The sequence below is a fragment of the Hoplias malabaricus genome, chromosome 9 (genome assembly GCF_029633855.1).
Source record: "Hoplias malabaricus isolate fHopMal1 chromosome 9, fHopMal1.hap1, whole genome shotgun sequence".
NCBI classification, from domain to species: domain Eukaryota; kingdom Metazoa; phylum Chordata; class Actinopteri; order Characiformes; family Erythrinidae; genus Hoplias; species Hoplias malabaricus.
Genome location: NC_089808.1, coordinates 1,317,564 through 1,344,232, shown reverse-complemented (window position 1 = coordinate 1,344,232; position 26,669 = coordinate 1,317,564). Strand labels below are relative to the sequence as shown.

Genomic DNA, 26,669 nt, shown 5'->3' with positions numbered 1-26,669 from the left:
GTTCTCCCCGTGTCCGCGTGGGTTTCCTCCGGGTGCTCCGGTTTCCTCCCACAGTCCAAAAACACACGTTGCAGGTGGATTGGTGACTCGAAAGTGTCCGTAGGTGTGGGTGTGTGAGTGAATGTGTGTGTGTGTGTTGCCCTGTGAAGGACTGGCGTCCCCTCCAGGGTGTATTCCCGCCTTGCGCCCGATGATTCCAAGTAGGCTCTGGACCCCCCGCGACCCTAGAATTGGATAAGTGGCTACAGATAATGGATGGATGGAGAAGCTGTTTTTTAGAACAAAAATAACAAAGGTGTTATAGGTTATTATTATTATTATTAGTAGTAGTAGTAGTAGTACTAGTAGTAGTAGTATTAGTAGTAATTGTAGTAGTAGTAGCAGCAGCAGTAGTAATAGTAGCAGTAATAGTAGTAATTGTAGTAATTGTAGTAGTAGTAGTAACAGTAGCAGTAGTAATTGTAGTAGTAGTAGCAGTAGTAATAGTAGTAGTAATTGTAGTAGTAGCAGTAGTAATAGTAGTAGTAATAATAGTAATAGTAGTAGTAATAATAGCAGTAGTAATTGTAGTAATAATAGTAGTATTAGTAGTAACTGTAGTAGTAGCAGCAGTAATAGTAGTAGTAATAATTGCAGTAGTAGTAGCAGTAGTAATAGTAGTAGTAGTAGTAATAGTACATTAGTAAAAGAACATTCTGTCTTCTGTTTGGGTCTTCAGGCTTCTTAATGGCTCATTCATAATTTCTTTCATTGTATTCATCCAGCCTGTTGCTGGCCGTCTTCTTCCCTTTTAGCTGTAACTCTTCTGAGCTTCTAGTGAAAGGTGAGTCTTTATTTTGTTCAGGATTTATTTGTTTGCCTTCTTTGTGTCTGAAGTATTTTCAGATCTTTTCCAACACCAAAGTTCTTCCTGGTCCTGCTTTTTTATTGTCCAGTTCTCATCCCTAAAATCCACAGAAAACGATCTTGACAATACTGAACTACAGAGAGAGAGAGAGAGAGAGAGAGAGAGAGAGAGAGAGAGAGAGAGAGAGAGAGTATGTTTAAGGGAGAACTTGAAGAAAAACATATTTGTGGTGAGGGAAGGAATGGTTTCAATTAAGAACCTCATAAAGAGAGCACTTTATTGCATGAGAATAAAGATAAAGAAAAATAGGGACAGACATTGAAAATATAGAAATAGATGTGAGGGAGTGAATGTGTGTGTGTGTATGAGAGAGAGAGAGGGAGAAAGAGAGAGACAGAGAGAGAAAGAGAGAGACACGGAGAGACAGAGACACGGAGAGAGAGAGAGAGAGGGCGTGGGGGGGGCTTAAGAAGCCAAAAAAGAAATGGTGGGGCACAAAGGAAAAAGGAGTTTAGGGAGACTTGGGGGGGGCTATTCAGTTTTCATTCAATCTTTGAGAGCTATTCAGTTTTCTACATGTCTCACTTTGTAAAGCTTGATAACACACACACACACACATCGTCACATGATTCCCCAAGTGTTCAGCTATCTTAATAATCCAGACTGTTTTGCCTCACTCCTTTCTTCACTGCAACATGTGAAAAGTGGAGAATAAACACACACACAACTATTTTAGCATAATTATAGTTTCTGGGTTAAAACCAAGACGTGCAGTTGTTGAAAAAATACAGCAGAAGGTAAATAACATTCCACAAAATACTTTATTTCATTGTTCATTCCCCAAATACAAAAACGTAATAAACAAGCAAGAATCACATTCCCTTACATTTACAATATATCATCATCATTATAAATGTCATTACCATTATCATTGTTATAGAGTGCATTAATTACATTTCACTGTGGAGATGTGTGCATTCAAGAAAATCCATAGCACCATTGTATTTTTTTTTCCAGAATCAGGTTTATTCCATTTAAAAAAACTGCTCCATTCATGAAGACAGAAAGGATTCTCACAAAGAATCATACAGACACAACAAACCCAATGAGATTACAACTTTATCCCTTTTAATGATTTTAATACATTTTAATCAATTTCCTTTTTGGAATCTGGAAAAACCTGGAAAAAAAAACTTTTTTAACATAAAAACCCCAAACAAAACAAAACTGGGTGGCATCTGATACCAGTCACAATCTGCCTCTGTCCAGCAGGACTTAAATTGAAATAACATTTCTATAAAACGCACGAGACTAAACGCGGAGAACAATAATAACAATAACCATAGTTATAATAACAACAATATCAATAATTATTAACATTAATATCAATAGTAAATGGTAAAAAAAAACCTTAATTACATTAATATCTGGAGTTGTACCTGCAAGCCAGCTCTGCTCTAACTGTGTAAATGTAGACAGGCCTCCTTTCTGGATTTGGTCCATACTTTCTCACTAACCCCTCACATTTTGCTGGTCACTTATGATATTTTTATTAAGATGCCATTTAATATGGAATTAATTTTTGTGTCAGAAAAATCGTATGTGAATTTGTAATGTTATGAAATGCAAATTTTATAATTTTTTTGTGAACAATATCCAGTTCAGGGCCTACCTGGAATCATTGGGCGCAAGGCAGGAGTACACCCTGTACACCCGGAGGAAACCCACGCAGACACAGGGAGAACACACCACACTCCTCACAGACAGTCACCCGGAGGAAACCCACGCAGACACAGAGAGAACACACCACACTCCTCACAGACAGTCACCCGGAGGAAACCCATTCTGACACAGGGAGAACACACCACACTCCTCACAGACAGTCACTCGGAAGAAACCCACGCAGACACAGGGAGAACACACCACACTCCTCACAGACAGTCACCCGGAGGAAACCCATTCTGACACAGGGAGAACACACCACACTCCTCACAGACAGTCACTCGGAAGAAACCCACGCAGACACAGGGAGAACACACCACACTCCTCACAGACAGTCACCCGGAGGAAACCCATTCAGACACAGGGAGAACACACCACACTCCTCACAGACAGTCACCCGGAGGAAACCCACGCAGACACAGGGAGAACACACCACACTCCTCACAGACAGTCACCCGGAGGAAACCCATTCAGACACAGGGAGAACACACCACACTCCTCACAGACAGTCACTCGGAGGAAACCCACGCAGACACAGGGAGAACACACCACACTCCTCACAGACAGTCACCCGGAGGAAACCCATTCAGACACAGGGAGAACACACCACACTCCTCACGGACAGTCACCCGGAGGAAACACACGCAGACACAGGGAGAACACACCACACTCCTCACAGACAGTCACCCGGAGGAAACCCACGCAGACACAGGGAGAACACACCACACTCCTCACAGACAGTCACCCGGAGGAAACCCACACAGACACAGGCAGAACACACCACACTCCTCACAGACAGTCACCCGGAGGACACCCACACAGACACAGGGAGAACACACCACACTCCTCACAGACAGTCACCCGGAGGACACCCACACAGACACAGGGAGAACACACCACACTCCTCACAGACAGTCACCCGGAGCGGGAATCGAACCCACAACCTCCAGGTCCCTGGAGTTGTGTGACTGCGACACCTACCTGCAGCGCCACCGTGCCGCCCAGTGAACAATATATTTACATTGGATTTTTTTCCCTTTTTGTTTGGTTGTGTAGCATAATGGATAACATCACTGCCCTCCACAGAGCAGACTGGAGTTTGATTCCCCTTTCAGACAAGAGTCTGTGAGCAACACACTGAACTCTGTGTTGTGTATCTCAGTAAATATGAAACCTGCTATTAACAATCTCCTTAACCTTTTAATCTCTCTGAGTGTCCAGAGGTGCTTTAAGGTACTTCAATGAGTTAAAATACAACTGTCGAGTCCAAAAATAGTAACTGAAAACGTACATAAGGTTGTGTAAATGTGACCTGAGAAGCGTACAGATTTTGTTTCAGTCTCACACAGTTTCTGACACAAAACTAACTCCATATACAATTAACAGAAAACAAAAATGGTGGAAAATGTGACCAATTTTCTCTAAAGTTAAAAGGCACTGTTGAGACAAGGCTACGTTTCCGAGGGTGAAATTGTGGAGCAAATCTGAAATCGAGAGGTAAACATGAGATGAAAATTTACGAGAGGCAAAAACAAAGAAAAAAACATGGCGATCATACAGCACAGTGGCTGGAATCGTTTGGTTTCGGAGAGAGACTTTAAGGGAGGAAGAGGGAGATAAAATGAAAAAGTGCTTTATTTTCATTTAGTATAAAAGAGAGAATAAAAGTAAGGCGATGCGACTCTCCCTCTTCTCCTCTGAAGATCTCCCTCCTTCACGTGTCTATTCATATCGGCAGAGCTTTACAAGTGACTACAAAAACATATGCATTGTTCCATTACCTGCTGCATTATTAATCTATCACTCCTTTCTTTTTTTTTAATCTCTGTGGTTCTGTAAACACTATGGCTCCCCATCCATTGCCTTGACTCTCCATCCCATTTATTACTCATATGTCCCTTCAAGGCAAAAAAAACTAAACAAAAAAAAAAGATACTTTGGCACGGGAAAGCTTTAAAAAATGTAGAGAATGTACCGAATATTTCTTATTATGTGATTGACGTATGAATATTTTATGAATATTCAACCTACTTCTAGAGATTTTTACTTGTAAATAATATTATCTCCTTCCATAGGAAGATATTATTTTTTATTGTTTCAAGTATTTATTTCTTGCAGTAATGTTAAGCACGTAGAAATAAGCTGTATCATCATATAATATTAATGCAACAATCTCTTAATGAGATAGATTACACATATATTAACTACACTTCAAATGCTTTCCCTTGCCAAAATAAAAAGTATTGCAGTTGTCTTCCTTTATGTTACCATTCCACGGTCTCTAAACCTTATCCAGTAGGGAGCGCTGACAGTAGAGGAGGCGGCGTGGAGTACCATAACAACGGAAGAACAGCAGTGCCCCCAGAGTAATGAGAACACAGGCCAGCAGGAAGAGTGGGATCACTATAGCTGCTGCTCCTCCAGCAAAGCCCCACGAGGACTCATCCACCTCAATGATGATCACTTCCTCGTCCGTCCCGGTCCTCTTTTTAGGCTCCTCTCCCTCACAGCCCATCCAAGCAGTCAGGACAGACTTTGGGTAGCCTGCCTCCACTTTAGTCTGATGGTTATTGAATTTCCAGTACTTGTTGGCTTTATAGAAGTAGGTGTAAACTAAAGAGTAGAACAAGAAAGGAAAAAGAGGTTCTACATTAGATACATTTGTTTCAAGCACCATTTCTTGAAATATTTATACAATTAGTTAAAAAGACTCATAGATAACTGTTCGGAAATAAGTTGAATAATATTTTTCTTGTAATGACCTCTTAATAAGATGTTTATTGCTCTATTGAAGATGCTCTCAAGTCCCAAAATATACCCAAGAGTAACCTTAACCTCATTAGCCAAAGAATTTTACATAGTTCACCTTTTAAACACATTGAGTGATAGTAAATTTGCACAATGTACTTATTGTGCCACAATAGAAATATAAGAATTGGCCCATTCTTAAGAAAGGAAATGTGGCACTGGGCCATTTTTATGTGTGATTCATTGAGTAAAAAACAACCAAACCAACATTTCTACATTTTCCTTATAAGGACATCTGGACTGCACATGCATCACATGAACCCACACACCAACATAGGCAGGATGTACCCAGCTGAATCAGGACCTCCCGCAGAAATCAAAAGACCACAACACATACTCATATCCCTTTTATGCACCTCAAACAAAAAAAAGTGAAGGTGTCAACCCCTCTGTGTTTTTTTTTTTACCTCCATCATCACTCATAATGGCTCCTTTGACATTTTCAGGCACTCCTTGCCACATGCTGATGGGTTTGGGGTAGTCCGATTCTACAGAGCGTGTGTTCTCATCGAAGCGGTAATATCTGTGGGCAGAACAAAAAAGAATGTAATGTAATGTAATGTAAAATATGAGGGAGGTGGTTAAAATATCAGGGGGGTTTTAAGAAGAAAATAAATATATGACAAAAGAACACAAAAGCAGATGTGGAAACAACGTCATAGGAAATTTGCACACAAGCTCATAGACGGTCAAAATCATGCCAGAATTAGTAACCTGTGGCTTCCTTTGAGACATGAGACATTTCTACTTCCTCAATGTGCAGATACTCACTTATTGCCTCTAAAGAAGTATGTATTTCCAGTGGGAGTGTAGTAGAGGGCAGCGTCCAGCCTGTCTTTAGGAAGGCCAGTGCCCAGTTCCTTAAAGGTTTTAGGATATCCCTGATCCATAGTAGCTTCATTGAAGACCCAGTATTTATCACCTACAGAAAGCAAGAAAGACAGTTTGTGTTTGTAATGGTTCTTGCAACACCACTATTGACCTGACATTTCAGTGCTGAAAACTATACACCAGTGGTGGTCCCTTTGCATGGTTGGACGGGGTAGAGTGGGAGCTCATAAACTGTGTAGCAGCCATCAGTCTAGCGCTAGTAAATAACCCCAAAATACATTTACATTTTACATTAAATGATCAATGAGAGTAGATACTAAATTGATGTAGGAAAATAATAAACTAAGTAAACTTATCAGTGCAAACATTAATGAATGAACTACTGAAATGAACAGAGTAAGGAGAGCACTTAAGCTGTACCTTTAAAGAAGACAAATTTGCCATCACCACGCTCATAAGCAGCATTGATGGATGGTGGAAGACCCTTCCAGAAGTGGCCAATAGGCATGGGGTAACCCTGCTGAGGCTTACCATCACGCATTCGCCAAAACCACTTCTCCTACAGGAGAGAGAGAGAGAGAGAGAGAGAGAGAGAGAGAGAGAGAGAGAGAGACAAGGGAGTTGGAGTGTGGGGTGTGGGTTGATAAACAACTTCAGAATATAGCATATGTGACAAAATTTCTCTTCTGAATACTGTGTCTTTAATGCTGTATGGCCTGGAAAAAATAGCTGGAATATTAAAATTCTTAGCAACATGTATTCAACTTAACTCTGGAGTGGTGTCAATGTGCAATTATTTGTGTTGAGTAAGAGTTTGGTAAAAAACCGTACACAGGTGTGGTGTGTTCTCTCCGTTTCTGCGTGGGTTTCCTCCGGGTGACTGTCTGTGAGGAGTGTGGTGTGTTCTCTCTGTGTCTGCGTGGGTTTCCTCCGGGTGATTGTGAGGAGTGTGGTGTGTTCTCCCTGTGTCTGCGTGGGTTTCCTCCGGGTGACTGTCTGTGAGGAGTGTGGTGTGTTCTCCCTGTGTCTGCGTGGGTTTCCTCCGGGTGACTGTCTGTGAGGAGTGTGGTGTGTTCTCCCTGTGTCTGCGTGGGTTTCCTCCAGGTGACTGTCTGTGAGGAGTGTGGTGTGTTCAACCCTGTGTCTGCGTGGGTTTCCTGGTTTATTCATAACTATGTAAAAGAGTTTGTAAAGGCACAAAGTCTCAGATTACCTTAAAGACAAACATCTCTCCTCGTAAGATGGCAATGGTGTCAAAGTGGCCTTCACAGATATCGGGTCCAAAAGAGGGCCTGTCTGGCCTGCGTGTGGGTCGTGGGGCAGGGGGTTTGGGAGGATCTCCTGATCCAGCACCTAAAGGTGGATAAAGCCTTATTCTTATTCAAATTTTAAAATGTTTATTAATTTTTAAATGTTTAATGTACTGTTTAAGAGAAAGGATGTATGTTTAACCTTATTTCAAAGCCTTAATTTAAAGTCTGAGTTTTGCATACTTGTGTCTGTGACAGACCAGCAACGTGTTATTTTTTCACTGCATACTCAGTACACACATTAAACTAGAATTACTCAATGATATTTGTCACTCAGTGTGAGGATGCTGTATTTCTTGAGTGACATTTGGAAAGGCCTAGACAGCCCGGCACGAGCATTAAGAACCGGACTGGAAGCAGAAAGAGTGCTTCCCAATTTATTCTACATTGGTGGGGGCATAAGGAAAGTAGACTGACCATAAATCTGCTGAATTCCACGCCTGTCATCGTCGGGCAGCACGAAGTTCTCTGTTTCCATCCACTGATAGAATGGAGCCATGATGGCAGAGGGGTCACCTGAGTGCTCCAGACCCAGAGCATGACCCAGCTCATGCACCGTCACCAGAAACACGTCATTACCTGAGACGGCAGGGAGGACGTAATGAGGTTTTAGAGACGAGGAAATGTTCGCCACCATCTCAATAGTACAACACTGTTTTTAAAACCCTTGCAGATAAGAGTCTGGTAATAGGGAACATGGCTAGCCTCGTCTTCCATTACATATTATTGGCTATTGACCGGACCTATTCAGATTTTATTCATATTTATTGTGAATTGTAGCTATAGACTATTTAATATGCACTGACATTTTGGTTCTAAGTAATGCAACCTCATTTTTACCTCCTTGGTCAACACTGCCAGTGGTCCATGGTTCTGCTAAGTCGAAGTGTGTGTCTCCTCCAATACCTTGACCAGGAAAGTAGGCATGGGCCAAGAACCCACCCTCCCCGTCAAATGGTGTGCTGTCACCATGGAAACCTTCAGCAAAGGAAAGCATGATGTCGGCAAACTTCTCAGGTCTGTCTCTGATCTGACTGAATGGAATTTCGCGAAACTTCAGAGGCGTCACTGACTCCCAGACCTTGAAGGCCTTCCGGATGGCCTCCTGAGTGGCGTATTCACCTACTTTAGGAGTGTAGTTCTGGATACTGAGGAATAGAGGCACAAAGTTAAAGTCATATTGCATGCTTTGTCCCTCTTTCTATTCAAAGTGCCTTCAAGATGAATGAGATTATTTACATTATATATAGTATATTATTAGGTGGGTTGTACATAAAACTGTCACGCCCTCGTCCTGTCATGTCTGTTTTCCCTGCCATGTGCTCTCTTAGCACTTGGCTCTGTTTATTATTGTTCATGTCTCCGCCCTAGTCCCGCCTTTGTTCCTCCTCCTCGTCCGTGTTTCATTTGCAACCCTGCCCCCTCGTTATCTGTTTCAGGTGTCCCTTGTCTGTGTGGTGTATTTAAGTTCCCTTGTCTGTCTTGTTGGTTCTTTGATTCGGTCCATGTTTGCTTGTCTGTCTTGTCTGTTTCTCAATTTGATTCACAGCCCTGGTCTGTCTGTTTATTCCATGTGCTTTGTGAGTTGTTTGGTTTGTCTATTTGTATTACTCTGTTTAGTTCTGTGTTCTAGTTTAGCCTCTGTAGCTCTCTCTGTACAGTTCCCTGTTTGTCCAGTTCTCTCTTTCTGTCCATGTCTTTCTGTCTAGGTCATTCTTTCAAAGTCTCTCTATTTCTAGGTCTTTAAGTATTCTCTCTAGTTCTTAGTCTGTCTTTGTTTTGTTATATTTTGGTTGTAAATAAAGTCACTGTGTTTTAGCGTGTGCGTCCGCCTCCGTCAGTCCACCTCCACGTTCCTGACAAAAATGATGATGAATGATATTTAAACACTGTCTCCGTTCATTGTAAATGCATTTGTCAAGCAATGTGACATCTCTGTTTCAAATTAATGTCATTTTTATCAACAACGTTATGTGGATGTTGTCTGAATATTCTATGTCTCACCTGAAGGTGATCTCTCTCTTGTCCCATTTTAGTCCCTGAACGACATAGCGTTTCCTCCTCAGATTGCTCTTCAGCTCTGTACCAAACTTGTCTGGAACCCCACAGCGTGGCCGTTGCATAGCCCTAGCAATGGAGACATACATATCATTGACTTTTAAGTCAGTAGCTTGGAAACAAGCTCAGTTATTTACTATTACCCACTTATATGTGGCATGTGCATATAATAATATACAGCTTATAAAACTATACAAAAAAAGTGATATATCATCTTTGTCAAAAGAAAAAATGTGTATCTTCCAAAATAGTAGCTTTACAGAAGAAGGACAAAACCTTCTTAACTTCTTAAAAAGGTTTTATTCCAAATAATTCTGGAGATTTTCTATTCATCATTTCATTCTTCAGGCAACGACAATCATTTTAATATTAGTATTATTTATTGTCTAATGTTTGTGGAATAATTTTTCACCTGTTTAAACATCAACCTGTTCAGGAAAGGGCTACATCAACAACGACGCTGATTAGTCTACATTGTCTCTATTAAATAAACAAACAAATTAAACATATTGCTTTGTGGAAATAGCATTCATTTCCCTCCAACTGCACTCTTAATTAACCACCTGTATCCTGTTCTGTGAATGGCAGAGTGTCTGACTCACTTAAGTGTAGCAGGATCCATTGTTCCTGTGACTGTGAGACCATAAAACTTCTGCATGGCAGAGATAGCAGAGACGACGGACTTTGGGGAGCGAATAGCCTGTGCTCTGACATCACCAGGAGGAAGATAACCGTACTGCTGCAGCCATGCCTGAGAGAGAGAGAGAGAGAGAGAGAGAGAGAGGAAAAGACACAGATATGACTTCTCGTAATAACGGTGAATAAATAAGCTCACAACTTGCATGTTTCCTTATGGTTTTTTGTTCTCCCACTCAATTGATTCGTCAACCCCTCAATCTGACACAATGACAAAATATCTAAGGTTAGTAAGGTTCTATTTGACGGCATTTTATCAGGCATCTCCAAACGGTTGGAGCAGAATATGAACAGCCCATTAACAGAAACTGTAAACCATTTAGAACTACTGCAAATGCCTTTTTTTACCAAATAAATGCTTAGATTCTAACTGATGAATTTGTATATATTTCTCAGATGCTCTGCACTAGATATGAAAATAACTGGGGCAACATTTTGCTGTAGGACAATAAAACTTCTACTTGACACCCACATAATCTCATGACAATTGACTTAAAGCAACAAATTGTCCAACTTTATAAGAGAAAGGAAAAACCTCCTTAACTTTTAATGGAAGTCAATGTAAAGACTACTTTTCCAAATAATTCTGGAGCATTTCTATTTTGTTCAAACGATTTAGTAAACTAAAAATGGACATGGATATACATGATTCTCATTGAACAGTTATTCCAACAGATATCTCTGTCGTAAAGGCTCACTTGACCTGAGGGGCACTGTCAAATATACGGTATGCTTTGTCATAGCAGTAGAATTAAGTCACTGTGACAGTAATAAAAGACCTGAAGAACTTCCTTTATAAAAAATAATAACAGGAATAACTATGTTTATGTATGTCTATGTCAGCGGTCATGGAAGGCTTCTGTAGTTGTGACCAAGACTTACGAACACAGCGAATTATTAACCAAAATTACTGTATGAATGACGATTTCTACCAATAACTGAATAAGAGCTTGAATAAGAGGATATGTGTGTTCTTATGACCCTGATTGAACTTGAGTGTGTGTGTGTGTCCATCCAGTTTGTGTGTGGGCTTCAAGGTTTAAGGTGTGTAGGTGGTGTAGAGTCTGTGTAGAGTGACGCCAAACTCTTTATACCTCAAACAGCCTGTGTTAGCAAGTACAGCCTTATAAAAATACACATTAAGATCCCAGAGAGATCGGGGGGGGCAGACAGAGAGAGAGAGAGAGAGAGAGAGAAGACAGAGCATTTGAGAAATGAGTGAAAGACAAAGTGTGGGGGGAAAAGAGAAAAGACAGAGAAAAGGAGAGAGGGGGAACAAAGAAAACTGGCTGAATTAAACAACTCATAAAATATAATTACATCTTCTGGTTGTCTGGGTGCACAATGAGTCTAAAGTATGAAGCATTCAAGTATCACATCCTCATAAACTTCCTTTATTTGTGGATAAAACGAGACATGACTTAAGAACAGCTAAATAAAGCTTTTAACCGGAATATGCTCACACTAGTGGTTTAGTAGACACACACACGCACTTACTTCTGTTATGTATGTCATCATAACTAAGGAAGTCCTGTAATCTAGCCTCTCTACCTCGACCTTTGATTATGGTTGCATTCTGCATTGTGCACTTTTCACCAAATTAAAACAAGTTCAGAAGATCCTTCTCCAAAAAATGAAAAGAAATGTCCACAAACGGCGCATCCACTCATCGTCAGCAGTCTGTTTAGAAACAATACTCCGTGTGCTGTCACTGAACCATCCATTTTAAGCACAAGTCATTTTTCTGAGATTCAATATAAGATAATCCAGCCCCTTCATTATGAAAATAAATAAATAAACACATTTAAAAAACTCTTTTCCATATTCTTGAAATATATTACAAAAATGGGACACTTTGGTTTTGACCTGAAACAATCCACTTGTGTGTAGTTCTCCAATTACACACTGAGATTTGTGTTACACTTCATTTCACAATTAAAGTAGAGTCCCAACAGTTTTAATAGTCATCTTTGTTAACTTAATAAACAACAACTTTAAAAGGAAATTGCCCACAAATATGAATATGGGAATAACAGGGAATGGGCTTGATGCCCTGCAATGGGCTATTGCTTTCAATCTATTCACACTGAAGAGGATTTGCCCCATCTTGCCCCCTCATACGCCCCCCCAAAAAATCTAAAACTACATCTGTAAATCAGCTCCTGTGTCAAAGCACGGTCAACAAAAAAACTCTCATGGTTTTTGGCAAATGTCCCTGAATAGAGTCTAAACAGAATTTCCATTACAAATCAAACAGATGGTGTATGTGTTTTGTGTGTGTGTTTGTGTCTGTGTGGGTGTTTATGTGTGTGCATGTGTGGACGCTCCATTTTATGGTTCAGCCTCTGTCTCCATTCTGACCACAAACTCGGTCCGCGATATTACACAGAATTCTTTAGTAATCCTTCAGGCCCCGAAACCTCACAATTGCTCTCTCTATTTCTTTCCTTTTCTCTTTCTCTTTCTCTCACTCTCTAGCGTTCTCACTCCATCCCCACCCTGTTTCTCATAGAGGGATAAAAGCTCACAAGGGTTCACTGGGGATAAATACAGATAACATCAAGTGTGTCAGTGAAACTTTCTCATTGTATTTTGGCCCCAAGCTTGTTGCATTGCTGGAAAAAACTCCATCATCTCAAGTCCTTGCATGAAGGAGGCATATTTATGGAATATACTGCACAAGGGAGTGGTGGGCCTTAAGAAAAACATTAGCAGGCTAGACATCCAGGAGTTCAAGACAGTCATGAGCTCAATACAAACTGGCTCAAATGCATAATTTACTGTTTAATTTGGCTCCAACACTGAGTACACAGAATGTCAGCACAAATTTACTTAAGTAATCAACACTTAAAACAGTTTGTGTAAGCACCTTCAGTAGCATCATAAACTGACTCATATATGACAAATGTGCTCGGTTTCTGGTCATTTTACGAATGATGATATAGCAATAATCTACAAGAAGCTGCGTGCTATGGTCATTTGACCATAATTACAGCATGTTGTTCACAAAAATGTCCCTAAACCCGAAGTGTAGTCAATGAGAATCATATACGAGAAAAAGTAAAGGGAAAGTCCAACGATTATTGGTGAAAAAGGTGAAAAACCAGTGTTAAATCAGCACTATTAGTGTTGACTTAACACTGAGAGGAATACCACATGATTTTATTATGGAGAGGCAGGACACAATCAAATTTCTACCGTTTTAAATCCACAGGTTTTCTGTCTGTTCTTCCACTGTGAATAAATAACACTATGGGTCTGAAAGATTATCTAACAGCATTGTACAATACAGAAAGGAAAATGAACTAAAATGAGCATTTCAAGTCAATCATTTAAAGGCTAAGCAGCAGCTCTATGAAAGTGTCAAACAAATAAACACAGTGGAGTTTGAGTTCCTAACTTGTGTTTATTGAGAGTCAGAAAACATGTTATTTCTTACTAATTGAAGGAATAAGGTTTAAAAGACCGTTGGTCCCCCCCCCCCAACGGTGTTGGGAAACTCTAATAGGCGTCTTGCCTGTGACATAGATGGTGGACAACAACTCTAGAAGCTGCACTTAATTTAATGCAAAATGACGAAAAGGTGTGTTGTTTTTGGCTGCAATCATTCAATGTACAGTGGGACATCTGTGAACAAATGGCCCAAAGATCCCAAAATATCCAGAAAATGGACTAAATTTGTCCACTTTAAACGGGCACTTTGGAAAGGACCATCCGCTCACTCCGTTATCTGTAGCTCATTTCACTGGCACTTTTCCAACAATATGGGCATGTAAGGACACCAACGAAAGGTGTTCAAGAGCCTCTGTAACATGGAGGTAAACAGGGTAAGGACACTCACTTCGCCTGTTTTAGTTGGTGTTAGTTAACGTTAGCTTGACTCGCTAAACTCGGTGGCTCAGATTATACTCGGCTACGTAGCTGCATTACGGAGGTTTATAGTGTCGGATGAATTCGAGTTCGACTTCGATCACATTTACAAGAATAACGGTACCTCTACATTTGAGTTTAGCTTATTGCTAGGCTATTGTCATGAATAATGTTGGTTATTTAGCTAGATACTGTCATAACAGTCAGTCATAACGGTGTTTTACCGCGGCGTTGTTCAGCTGTTGTCCACCAGTGACGTCACGGTTGCGTTCGAGAATTTCCGTAGCGAGCTCGGGTTTTTCCGTCAATTTAATAAAATTGTCAGTTTTAAAGCAAATTAAGCTGCTATTTTCATTTTAATTCATACTTATATCTGTCAGTGACTACAATAATGTGGAATATTCATGGAGGTCCATTAAGTGGTGCTTAGCCTTTAACAGAAACTCATAACTGCAACAAGTGTACAATGGTGAAATATTATTTTATGAACTGCATAATGGGTTCTAATAACTTTTTTCATTGTCAATTTTACGGTTACATTCAAAGAAATACATTTAAATCATTGATGGTAGCTCATTATTTCAGGTTAAAGCCTTCAGTAAAGTATGACAGTGCTGAATCATTCCATAATTCCATGTAAATAAACCTGTCTTATTCTGGAAGTTTACTCTGATAAGCTACAAATGACTGTATCAAAGAACACACTATGCTGCTGACTCTGATATTATACATTTTCCGATGGGAGAAGGCTTTATGGACAGAGTTACATAAGTGAGTACAGAGTACCGTACTATGCTGTAGTGTTTCATTTTTCTCTCTCATTCCATCCCTCTTTCTCTCTCTCTGACTGCTCCCTGTGTATCGAGGCCATGCTGTGGTCACTCTCCCTAGGCTGAGAAAACACTCCCTCTTCAAGTTCAGAGAAATGAATAAGCTTTCCCCTTGCTCTCTCTTGTCTTTCTTTCCCTCTCACATTTTCTTCCTTTTGTTCTTGCTTTTATTCCTCGTGCATTCCCCTTTCACCTTTTCCACATAATCATTGTTTATCTTGCAATTCTCCACTTTCTCTCCTATCTTCACTTTTTTTTCCAGTTCACTCTTATAGGCGCTTCCATTTCTTTTTCTCTACACCCCAGCCGTTTCCTCTCGCTCTCTTTCCCTGTATGCCTCTATCCCGGTCTATTCTGGCTCACTGAAGCCTCAGGTCTCCTATTAGTCTTGCCAGCAATCCCAGCATGCACCAGGGCTGAGTAACTCCCAGCGGTGAACGTCAAAGGTTCTATTTAGAAACCCTTGCCAGCTCCACTGACCGGAGAAGAGCGAATCACTGTGGTCAGTGTGTCAGACACTGCCCGCACAGACAGGTAGCCTTTATTGAGTCTCACTTAGTCTAGGCAGCCTTTATTCATGACTGGCATTACTTTCAGGTACTGAACTCAGATCAGGCCAAAGAGCCCTGCTCAAAGATGAAGGCTTTGTCTTTACTAGGAATGAAAAAGACTTCCTGAAAGTTACTAAAAAGGTAATTAAACTTGTTCTGAAAAGTCTGTCCATCTTCTCAGTACAAAACTAGAACTCGTGGATCATGGAAACTGGTGCTTTCCAGGGTTAGAAAAGGGTCCTTATGTCAATATACATATGAAATAAAAGAAGTAAAAATGCAGTAATACATAGATAATAAAATGATTTATGATTAATAAACGAAAGAGGTAAACTAATAGTTAAAAAATAATAATAATAATAAAAAAAAGATTACTAGAGTTCCACATCTGACTCTAAACACAACCATATGCTATGACTTCACTTATATCTGCGCCAGCAAGGTAGACATCTGTTTCCTCGAAAAAGCTCAAGGTTTCAATGAAGACCTCCTTCTGCTTTTCACAAATCTAAGAGCTCTAAAATCCCTCACAATTTTACGAGGAAAATACAGTCGTGAGTGTTGGGAAAACTGTGTTTTTGAGAAGACGGCAGGATGTTTTGCACTATTGCAACATCTTTTGGAATTGTGGGATCACATGACAAAGCAAGAAGCCAGCAAAGAGACTTGCTCCTCAACACCAACTTTCTGGAAGAGACATCACTGCTGTAAGAGTTTCCAGTGAAAAAGCCTTTGTGGTTTTTAAAGATCATCTGATATCCTTTCGTTTGGTAATTACTATCGACAGAAGGAGATACTAGAATGTAAAGACAAACCTTCGTGAAGATAAGAAGAACAAAAAGCTAAAATGCTGGAAGACTGGAAATAAAGCAGGAGGTTTAAAAGAAAGAGAGAGAAAGGGAGGTGTGTTGGGGGGGGGGGAGAGAGCTGAATTTTGAACTGCAGGGAGACGGACTGACTCAGTTGCTCCCTTCAGCTTTGTGCCAATGGAAAAATCACAGAATTGTGGTCATCAGCGCCCAAGACTGTGTCTCACACACTGCCTGGGTGCATAGTGACCCACATCACCGACCTATTTACACCGTCCCATTAACACACACCTGAAAATCAGAGTAAAATCAAGCCAATAACTTTTAACCAGGTCTCACACACCAACCAGCACTGACATAATATAATATAATATAACTTTATTGGAGGAGGAACATTTTACAAACAACTTACTAGGTTTATGATTGTTTTAAAAGCTTGAAAGTGTGTCAAAATTACACTGGATCCATGGCCTACAGACATCACATTCGGTTCATCTTCATGCTTGGATCTACACTGTTTACTGACATTGTCCCTGTCACTTATAATGAGTTAAATGGCCAGGTTTCCCTCGTAAAAGTGATCAGTGATCTCCTGGTTAAACAGAATACTTAAAGAAAGTGTTTTGATCGGGAAAGTGGACTTCTCAGAGCCGACATTAGCCTATTTTGATCAGCAGGAGTTTACATATTAAAAATACTTTGATGGCTGATGTTATGAAATGATCACAAAAATACATACACGGATATGTTAGTGTTTAGAAACTACACAACACATTTACAAACTATTGCAGCCTCTTTAAGACAAACAAAGAGCAAGAGCAGAGCAGAGGAATCCAGTACAGTTACAACATCTGTAATACTACTTGGGGATAAATACATCATCTAAGAGTTTCAGGCTGTGTGGTAAAGACAGAGAGAGAGAGACTCAGAGATAGATAGAGAGAGAGAGAGAGAGAGAGAGAGAGGGAGGGAGAGAGAAAGAGCAAGAGAGAGAGAGAAACTCAGAGAGAGAGAGAGGGAGGGAGAGAGAAAGAGCAAGAGAGAGAGAGGGGGGGGGAGAGAGACTCAGAGATAGAGAGAGAGGGAGGGAGAGAGAAAGAGCAAAAGAGAGAGAGAGAAACTCAGAGCGAGAGAGAGAGGGGGGGGGGACTCAGAGATAGAGAGAGAGAGAGAGAGAGAGGGAGGGAGAGAGAAAGAGCAAGAGAGAGAGAGAGACAGATAGAGAAAGAGCAAGGGAGAAAGAGAGAAACTCAGAGTGAGAGAGAGAGAGAGAAAATCATCCAGCTGTTTTCCATAAGCTCTATGACATTTTCCCTTATAAAATCTCAACAACGGCACCTGTAACAACAGCAGTAGGTCTATACTTTTGCATATTTCCTAAAAAAAAAACAAAAAAAAATAAAATAAAATAAACCCCACCCCCCCAAATACTGGCCCTCAATCCAGGAAATTAATGAAATTCAAAGATATATATTACACAGGGATAAAAGATAATTTGAGATCAAGGGGGTTGCTGCTTACAGTTCAATTTTGTTTTTGTTTTTTTGTAAAAGGTACTCTCTAAAGCTCGTTAAAATGACAGACTAAAGCCAGATTAAATGCGTGTTTATGTCGTGTAGACCCAAGGTATTATTTTTTCTAAACAAACTACTAAAAATATTTGTGTTTTAGATACTAATATATATAAATTCAAACATTTACATGAACTGAGTAGGAAAAAGCACAGTGTCTGTATCAGCAGTGGCAAATAAATATTTAGTTTTTATCATTATTTCAAACTGATATTGGTGCTTTTATTGTAACTCCAGAAGAGACAAATAGTTAGGTGATGCTATTATGCTAAAATACACACACATAAATTAAACGTAGCCACAGTTTCTTCAGTCCATAAATGTTTATGTAGTGGAATTACGGAGTTCTACGTAGAAAACATCAGATATAAGCACTGGTCCACACTTCCTATAATTGGGTCATACCTGCTACTGAGTTTTGCAAGAATTATATACCATTTTATACCACACTTCAATAAAATAGTCTTTAGCAGTACTGTGAGGCAGTACGTTTGCATGTTTCAAAATCTACACTGACGTCTGACTGTTATAATTATATTCTGTAAATGTTATTACATCAGTGCTTCTTGAAGTTTGTGTGGTTCTCTTTTAATTTGCCTGCAATTAAGTACACACATTTCCAGCACAACACGTTTCGAGTTTAAGCAACATCTAGTGTTGCATCCAATGTTTTTTTGCCAGCAAAAATGTTGACATCTTCTCATTCAATGTTTTTTCTAATGAATATGGAAGGCATTAAAACTATGAAAGAGCACTTGTAGTAGACAAAAAGATGTTAAACAAATTTGAATATAAAATAGGAATGTTTTAAACTTAGACTCTTCAAAGTAGCCCAGTTTTGCTTTGATGGCAGCTTCGCACACTCTCAGCGTTCTCTCAGTTGGCTTCATGAGGTCGTCACCTGGAACGGTTTTCAGTGAACAGCTGTGGCCTCGTCGAGAGTTAATCTGTAGAACCGCTCTCTTCTGAATGTGTTTGAGACTGTAACTGGGGCTGTGTAGAGGTAGGGGCTGGTACACAGTTCTATACAGTGACTAGCTCTACTCCACCAATCACTGATGAGGAGGTGTGTACTGTATATAACTAAATTTATTGTTCGTTTTAACCCTACAATATTCTGTATTCAGAAAAAGTTAGATTTAAAAATCTGTATCAAACTCAAGGCACCAGTGTCTGTATTCAGGCTTTTGAACAACACCTAGCGTTAGCAGCTACTAACACTTGTTCGACACATGCTTCTTTTATCCTGAGTAGATGTAGGATCAAAAGAGCGAGCATGTGCATTGTCATCTGGGATTTGACCTTGGCTGTGACCTTTTGCTCCGATCACATGACTCCCGTGTGACTCTAGTTGTTATCGTCTGCAAAATAGCTTGAATTTTCCACCCTCCTTGGCTGCTTCTTGCAGTGGAAAAAGGATGGAAAATGGATGAGCAAGATATAGAGAAGAGTGTCGGGTTCCTCGTGCACTCCTTCTAAACCTGGTTAAATGGTTTGGCTGGAGGCAACAGCTCCAATACATAAACATTCAACTCTATCTTACTTTCTTTCTAACTTTCTTCTTTTCCCCTTCATGTGCATGTCTCCACCAGACAGACATCTCTGGAGCAGACATTAGCAGCTTGATCACAGGTTGTGTGTAACACACGGAGATGATGTCAGCCTCAGACGTTCTATTACTGTCAGAGCTGATTTCCCAGGCACAGACTGGTACTAGGCTAAAAAAGGATTTTCAGAGGTGAATCCCTGTAGTCTGTGTAATTTAGTTCAGCTCTAGGCTTAATCCCTGTCTGCGAAATTTACCTTATGCTTTTTATGTAAATTGTGCAAAGCATAAAACATTCGTTCCTGAAGGGGGCGCACACTTGTGATAACATTAATAGTTTTTACACTGTTTACACCCAAACTACTTTAATATATCAGCTCCTTGGGATAATACATGTCTGACATTCATTCATTAACTGTAACCCTTATCCAGTTCAGGGTCGCGGTGGGTCCAGAGCCTACCTGGAATCATTGGGCGCAAGGTGGGAACACACCCTGGAGGGGGCACCAGTCCTTCACACGGCAACACACACACACACATTCACTCACACCTACGGACTCTTTTGAGTCACCAATCCACCTACCAACGTGTCTTTTTGGACTATGGGAGGAAACCGGAGCACCCGGAGGAAACCCACGAAGACATAGGGAGAACACACCACACTACTCACAGACAGTCACCCGGAGGAAACCCACGCAGACACAGGGAGAACACACCACACTACTCACAGACAGTCACCCGGAGGAAACCCACGCAGACACAGGGAGAACACACCACACTCCTCACAGACAGTCACCCGGAGGAAACCCACGCAGACACAGGAAGAACACACCACACTCCTCACAGACAGTCACCCGGAGGAAACCCACGCAGACACAGGAAGAACACACCACACTCCTCACAGACAGTCACCCGGAGGAAACCCACGCAGACACAGGGAGAACACACCACACTCCTCACAGACAGTCACCCGGAGGAAACCCACGCAGACACAGGGAGAACACACCACACTCCTCACAGACAGTCACCCGGAGGAAACCCACGCAGACACAGGAAGAACACACCACACTCCTCACAGACAGTCACCCGGAGGAAACCCACGCAGACACAGGAAGAACACACCACACTCCTCACAGACAGTCACCCGGAGGAAACCCACGCAGACACAGGGAGAACACACCACACTCCTCACAGACAGTCACCCGGAGGAAACCCACGCAGACACAGGGAGAACACACCACACTCCTCACAGACAGTCACCCGGAAGAAACCCACGCAGACACAGGGAGAACACACCACACTCCTCACAGACAGTCACCCGGAGGAAACCCACGCAGACACAGGGAGAACACACCACACTCCTCACAGACAGTCACCCGGAGGAAACCCACGCAGACACAGGGAGAACACACCACACTCCTCACAGACAGTCACCCGAAGGAAACCCACTCAGACACAAGGAGAACACACCAACTCCTCTCTGACATTCGTGTCAGGTATTATTTTTTAAAGTTATATTTTTTCTATGCATTTTGGACTCTTTATCTAGAAAGTAAAATGATTCAAACATGTGACTTTACATGTCCTAAAATATTTTAAGGTACAAAAAAGAGGCTTCCCATTAGTTTTGTACTGATGTTTTAGTTTGAATATCTGAATCACCTTATTAAACATGCTTAGAACTCAATCGCTCATGCCATGATTAGACATTCTTTGCCACTTCATGTTGCTACATGAAAATTCTTCCTGTACTTTACAGCCTTTCAAAAAGGCATTTTGCTTTTTCTGATTTTTAAGCAGAAAGTATTATCTGCTTTATTATAGACTGCACATATTACTCATATAGTACATGGGGCTTTTATAATACAGCACTACAATCCATGTACTGGTGTCTATGTATGTTAGTATGATGCAGATATCAGCTTAAAGGTATGGACTGGAAAAAAAAAACACTGTATTATAATAAATGTATAATAATATAATGCACTGTAACAAACCTAGCCTATAATAAGGCCTAGTATTACAGATGTGATGTTACCGTTGTCGTTTCCTTTTTAGATATTCAACTAGAGTGAAGTGTTTAGATATCAGCATAGAAAAATCAAAGTGGATTGTGGGAAGTGGGATTATCATTGCACCTTGGGAGATGATTCAACTATATTCTGATTCACTAGTTTTGTTTTAAAGTCAATGGTCTGCATTTCTTTTTAGCCGTGTCTGTAGTCTGCATTATGATATTTTCCTGTATGGGAGATATTAGTACCTTAGTAAAACTGGAGTGTTGCCTCTACGCTGTGTAGCTTCAGTGTACCTTATCTACTTTGTAGGAACTACAATCTAAAAAATGAGAAAAATAAAAAAAATATAAAATAAATGTGTTCTTTGTCTCATATTATGGACAGTAAAACGAACTGTGTATATGTATTCACACGGCTTGACTACTGATATTCATTTTTTTTTAAAAAGTGCCAGAAAAGTAGACTGCACTAAAATACCCCGCTGTATAGTATTTCTGGGTGTGGTGAGTTTATTTTACAGAAGAGGAAAGCCAGTCTCCAGAAAAGTCATTGTATGGCATTATGTGAATCGATTCAGACTCGCGATGCTTTTAAGAATCGATTCATTGACCATCCCATATAAATAATCGAACCAAACGGTTAAAACGGCCAAACAAAAATATCTTTGCCGTGTGTATCCATTGAGTTCTGTTTTACTGAAGCTAAATACTGATCTGTTACATCTAACAAACACCAAACCGCGAATTAAAACACTTTAGCGACTTAAATGAGTTTTCTCTCACATTTCCCAGCAGTTAGGTCCTTCACAAAATGTCTAAGAATCACTCCTACACACCTTTTAAGATTTGAGGTTTGGCTTTTTCACACCAGAGATGTTTAATTATGTTTCTGTGTCTATTTTCCAGCCATGAGCTGCACTACTCTTTGTCTAAGAATGAATGATATTTACGAGAAGACGTTTCATGACTCTCCTGAGGTAAACTCCACAGCGAGGAGGGAGCCGTTGGTTGTTAGACATTCGTTAATATCGTGTCCCAATGGTACTGACCTCGGGTCTGATTTCTTTCTCGCCGTTTCCTTTATCGGTCAGTAGCAGGGTGGTCACCAAACACAGCAGCGCTGGCCTTAACATTTCTGCAAGCTTCCAAAAACGCTCACACACACAAAAAAACAACTTTCTCCCTCCGCCTTCTTCTGCCTGATGAGTCTGTCTCTGTTTTTCCAGAATCAAAACATTCCAAACGACGAAAAGAATCCCGAAACGTGTCCCTTTCTAACGCAAAACGAAAAAAAAAACCACTTGAGCGCTAGGCTGGGAATAACAACGTAGACAGTTAGCAGAGATTAAAGAATATGAAAAAAATCTACTTAGTTCTGTGTTTAAAAAAACCGTCAAAGAGATTGAGAGTCGTCCGTAAACATGGTGAAGCTACAGCTTGTCTCGTCTTGTCTGTGCTCTTTCCCTCTACTCTCTGTCTGCTGTGTGAAGGGCCGGAGAGGGTTTCGTGCTATTCTTCCTAAAGCAGTGCGGAAAGAGAGAGGGAAGAAAAAAGTTTCACCCCACTCCCCTCACCCCCCCTCCACTCCCCTCCCCTCGCTTGGAGCATCAGCTCAGTCCAACAACGTGTGGTTTTAATAAACGGTCGTGTGCAGTTCGAACGCCCCTCGCAACACTTTTGTGATTTTAAGTAAGTGCATTAAATACTCAACATTCTCCATTAAAATGACCTTGTCTACTTTATCAGCAAGGAAAATGTTTTCCAAATATTTGCAATGAACAACTTGATTTTATTTTGTAAATCTACACAAATATTTAATTTGATGCCTGCAAAACATTAAATATAAAGGAGCGGAGTATACCACAGTATTACATAACCATCCATCCCTTCATTATCTGTAACCGTTTATCCAATTCAGGGTCACGGTGGGTCCAGAGCCAGAGGAAACCCACGCAGACACAGGGAGAACACACCACACTCCTCACAGACAGTCACCTGGAGGAAACCCACGCAGACACAGGGAGAACACACCACACTCCTCACAGACAGTCACCCGGAGGAAACCCACGCAGACACAGGGAGAACACACCACACTCCTCACAGACAGTCACCCGAACCAACAAGCCCTGGATCCCGGAGCTGTGTGGCTGCGCCACTGTGCCTCCCCTGTATAAATTTTGCGTTCTACAAAACAGATATATTGGGCATTTGTCAATCTTAGATTTGCTGAATCTGAATTTAAATGGCCTTAGCTTATGTTCCAATTTAATTATCTTTAAAATGTAATCAGATAGCAGTGTAATTAGCATATATACATGGTAGGTGTGCCTAACAAAAAAAGAAATCCAGATTTTCAAATTGTGCTATGTACTATGTTATGCTCTTAACATACAGTAACCTGATGTGTAAAGACATTCTAATCTGACAGAATGCTTAACTGGGCTAAATATATTAATATCAACCCCATTCAGCAGTGGAACGTGCATTCACACACTGTGAACAAGTGTAAGGAGCAATGCAAATACAACATCTTCCATGGGTTCTGGGGTCCTGACTGATTTTCCCAGTCCATGGCAGACTCCAGAATGTGCATGTTTACACAGACTCACCAAAAATTTGGCATGGGCTAATATCAGAGTGAATAGTGTAATTTGCAATGAGCATGTCAAAATAATTGGTACCAAATTTGCATCAAACAAACGTTTCAAAATGTTCAAAAAGTATGGTTGAGAGTGCAAATCTGGAAGCAACTTAGGTATTTATTTGGTTCTTTAGGTATGTACCATCTATAGTATTGTATACAAACGTGAAGCATAGACGCATGACATCAGGATTACTTTGGAAAACTGTTGTTATTTAATACACTTTGCTGATGCATCAAGAACTTCAGCCTGAAACTCTTTTAATGAGGAGAAAGTCATACAGCAATTGTATGGGAAAATGGTGTGGAAGACGAGAGAACTGTGTGCTGAGATCAAATAGCTTAATATTTCAGCTTGTTTAACAGTAACATGTGCTATGTTTCCTTTGTGCAAAAGACCAAAGGCCCTATCCAAAGTTTTTAGCAATAGTTGGTAAATCCAGCTGGAGCAAACCAATTATAACCCCAGGACAGAGGGCAGTTTGGCCTTCTCACTGTTTATCCTCACAAAATAACATTATAAACAGCAAATAATACCAAATTCTCTCTTTCTCCCTCTCCTTAAGTTTTCCTGGCCCTTTATACTTATCAGCACATCTTTGTCAGACCTTTCTCACTGAGCTTGTGCCAGAAAGGTACAGAGAGATGGAGGATTAATTAATTCATCATTTAATTAATTCATCATTAATTGATACCCAATCAGGGCGGCACGGTGGCGCAGCAGGAAGGTGTCGCAGTCACACAGCTCCAGGGTCCTTGAGGTTGTGGGTTTGAGTCTCCCGCTCCGGGAGACTGTCTGTGAGGAGTGTGGTGTGTTCTCCCTGTGTCTGCGTGGGTTTCCTCCGTGTGACTGTCTGTGAGGAGAGCGGTGTGTTCTCTCTGTGTCTGCGTGGGTTTCCTCCGGGTGACTGTCTGTGAGGAGTGCGGTGTGTTCTCTCTATGTCTGCGTGGGTTTCCTCCGGGTGACTGTCTGTGAGGAGTGTGGTGTGTTCTCTCTGTGTCTGCGTGGGTTTCCTCCGGGTACTCCGGTTTCCTCCCACAGTCCAAAAACACGTTGGTAGGTGGATTGGTGACTCAAAAAGTGTCCGTGGTGTGAATGAATGTGCAAGTGTGTGTGTCACCCTGTGAAGGACTGGCAACCCTGAACCTGATAAGTGATTATAGACAATTAATGAATAAATGAAAATTTATACAGGTAAAAAAAAAATTAATACTAATATTTTTGCTTAGTTCCATCAAGATGATTCTGACTACTGTTGACCTTATGGAGCATTTTTCTCCAGAACATTCTGTCTTCTGTTTTAGTCTTCAGGCTCCTTAATGGCTCATACATAATTCATAATAATTTGATTGTATTCACCCATTCTCTTATCTTTTACTTTCAACACTTCTAAACATTCTAAACAGATTTTTCAGTGTGTTGGATCTTCTCATAATGTGTCTGCAATAAGAGAGCTCCAGTTTGGTTATCTGAGATTGTAGTGAAAGGTGAGGCTTGATTTGGTCCAGGATTCATTTGCTTATCTTCTTTTTGTCTGAGGTACTCCAAGACCTTCTCCAACACCAAAGTTCAAAAGCATTAATATTCTTTCTGCCCTTCACATCCCTTCATTATCTGTAACCCTTATCCAATTTCAGGGTCTTGGTGGGTCCAGAGCCTACCTGGAATCATTGGGTGCAAGGCCAGTCCTTCACCAGTCCTTCACAGGGCAACACAGACACTCACACCTACAGACACTTTTGAGTCACCAATCCACCTACCAACGTGTGTTTTTGGACTATGGGAGGAAACTGGAGCACCCGGAGGAAACACAGGGAGAACACACCACACTCCTCACAGACAGTCATTCGGAGCGGGAATCGAACCCACACCCTTCAGGCCCCTAGAGCTGTGTGACGCCACCATGCCGCCCTCCTCCCTCCAGTGTATGAACAGATGTGGCGACAGAATGCAGCATTGAGTCACAGTTTGGCCAATGTGGGCCCAGTCTGTTCATTTACATCATGACTGTGGCTTGTTGATGGATATTCCCCATTAGAACCATAAAATGCTCCAGTATTCCCATATTCCCGTGGGCATCCCATAATTTGTGTAGTCAGAACACTCAAATGATTTGCTTTAGAGAAATGAAACTTGTTTACTTCATGAATCCCTTAGTCTTTTCCATAATATAGCGTACATATCTGAAGATATCTTTATTCCTGAATCCTGCTTTCACATCTGGAAACTCTCTACCAGTGTAAGGCTCTAGACAAAATCTGATGTTCGTCAGCATGCTTTTATTGGCCTGTGGCATCAGGGAAAGCGTTCGATAGTTTGCACAACTTTTCGTTTCTTTTCTTACTTTTATGAGTTTTAAAACGACATTGTGTTCTACACAGCACCACAGCACCACCTAGTGTTTAGTTCGGACAGGTGTCTGCGCCTATTCTGTATTTTACACGGCGTCCAGAGTCACAAATGAACGGATTTCTATTTAGATTTTGAGAAACATCCTCTTCTTTATAGGTTTAATCCCATTTATTCAGAGTAAAATTAAATAATCCGTTTTGCAGTTATGG

The 26,669-nt window shown here is 40.8% G+C and overlaps 1 protein-coding gene across 1 annotated transcript; it reads right to left on the bottom strand.

The window, feature by feature from the left end:
* Nucleotides 1-1,574: 1,574 nt before the first annotated feature.
* On the bottom strand, nucleotides 1,575-22,979 carry mmp14a (matrix metallopeptidase 14a (membrane-inserted)). The gene is made up of 10 exons (XM_066681135.1): nucleotides 22,516-22,979; nucleotides 10,179-10,327; nucleotides 9,523-9,645; nucleotides 8,359-8,666; nucleotides 7,936-8,097; nucleotides 7,422-7,561; nucleotides 6,629-6,767; nucleotides 6,149-6,299; nucleotides 5,785-5,900; nucleotides 1,575-5,182 (listed from the first exon to the last, which is right to left on the bottom strand). Exons 1-10 carry the CDS (start codon nucleotides 22,597-22,599, stop codon nucleotides 4,851-4,853), a joined length of 1,704 nt encoding a protein of 567 aa, XP_066537232.1. The 5' UTR covers nucleotides 22,600-22,979; the 3' UTR covers nucleotides 1,575-4,850.
* Nucleotides 22,980-26,669: the final 3,690 nt, after the last annotated feature.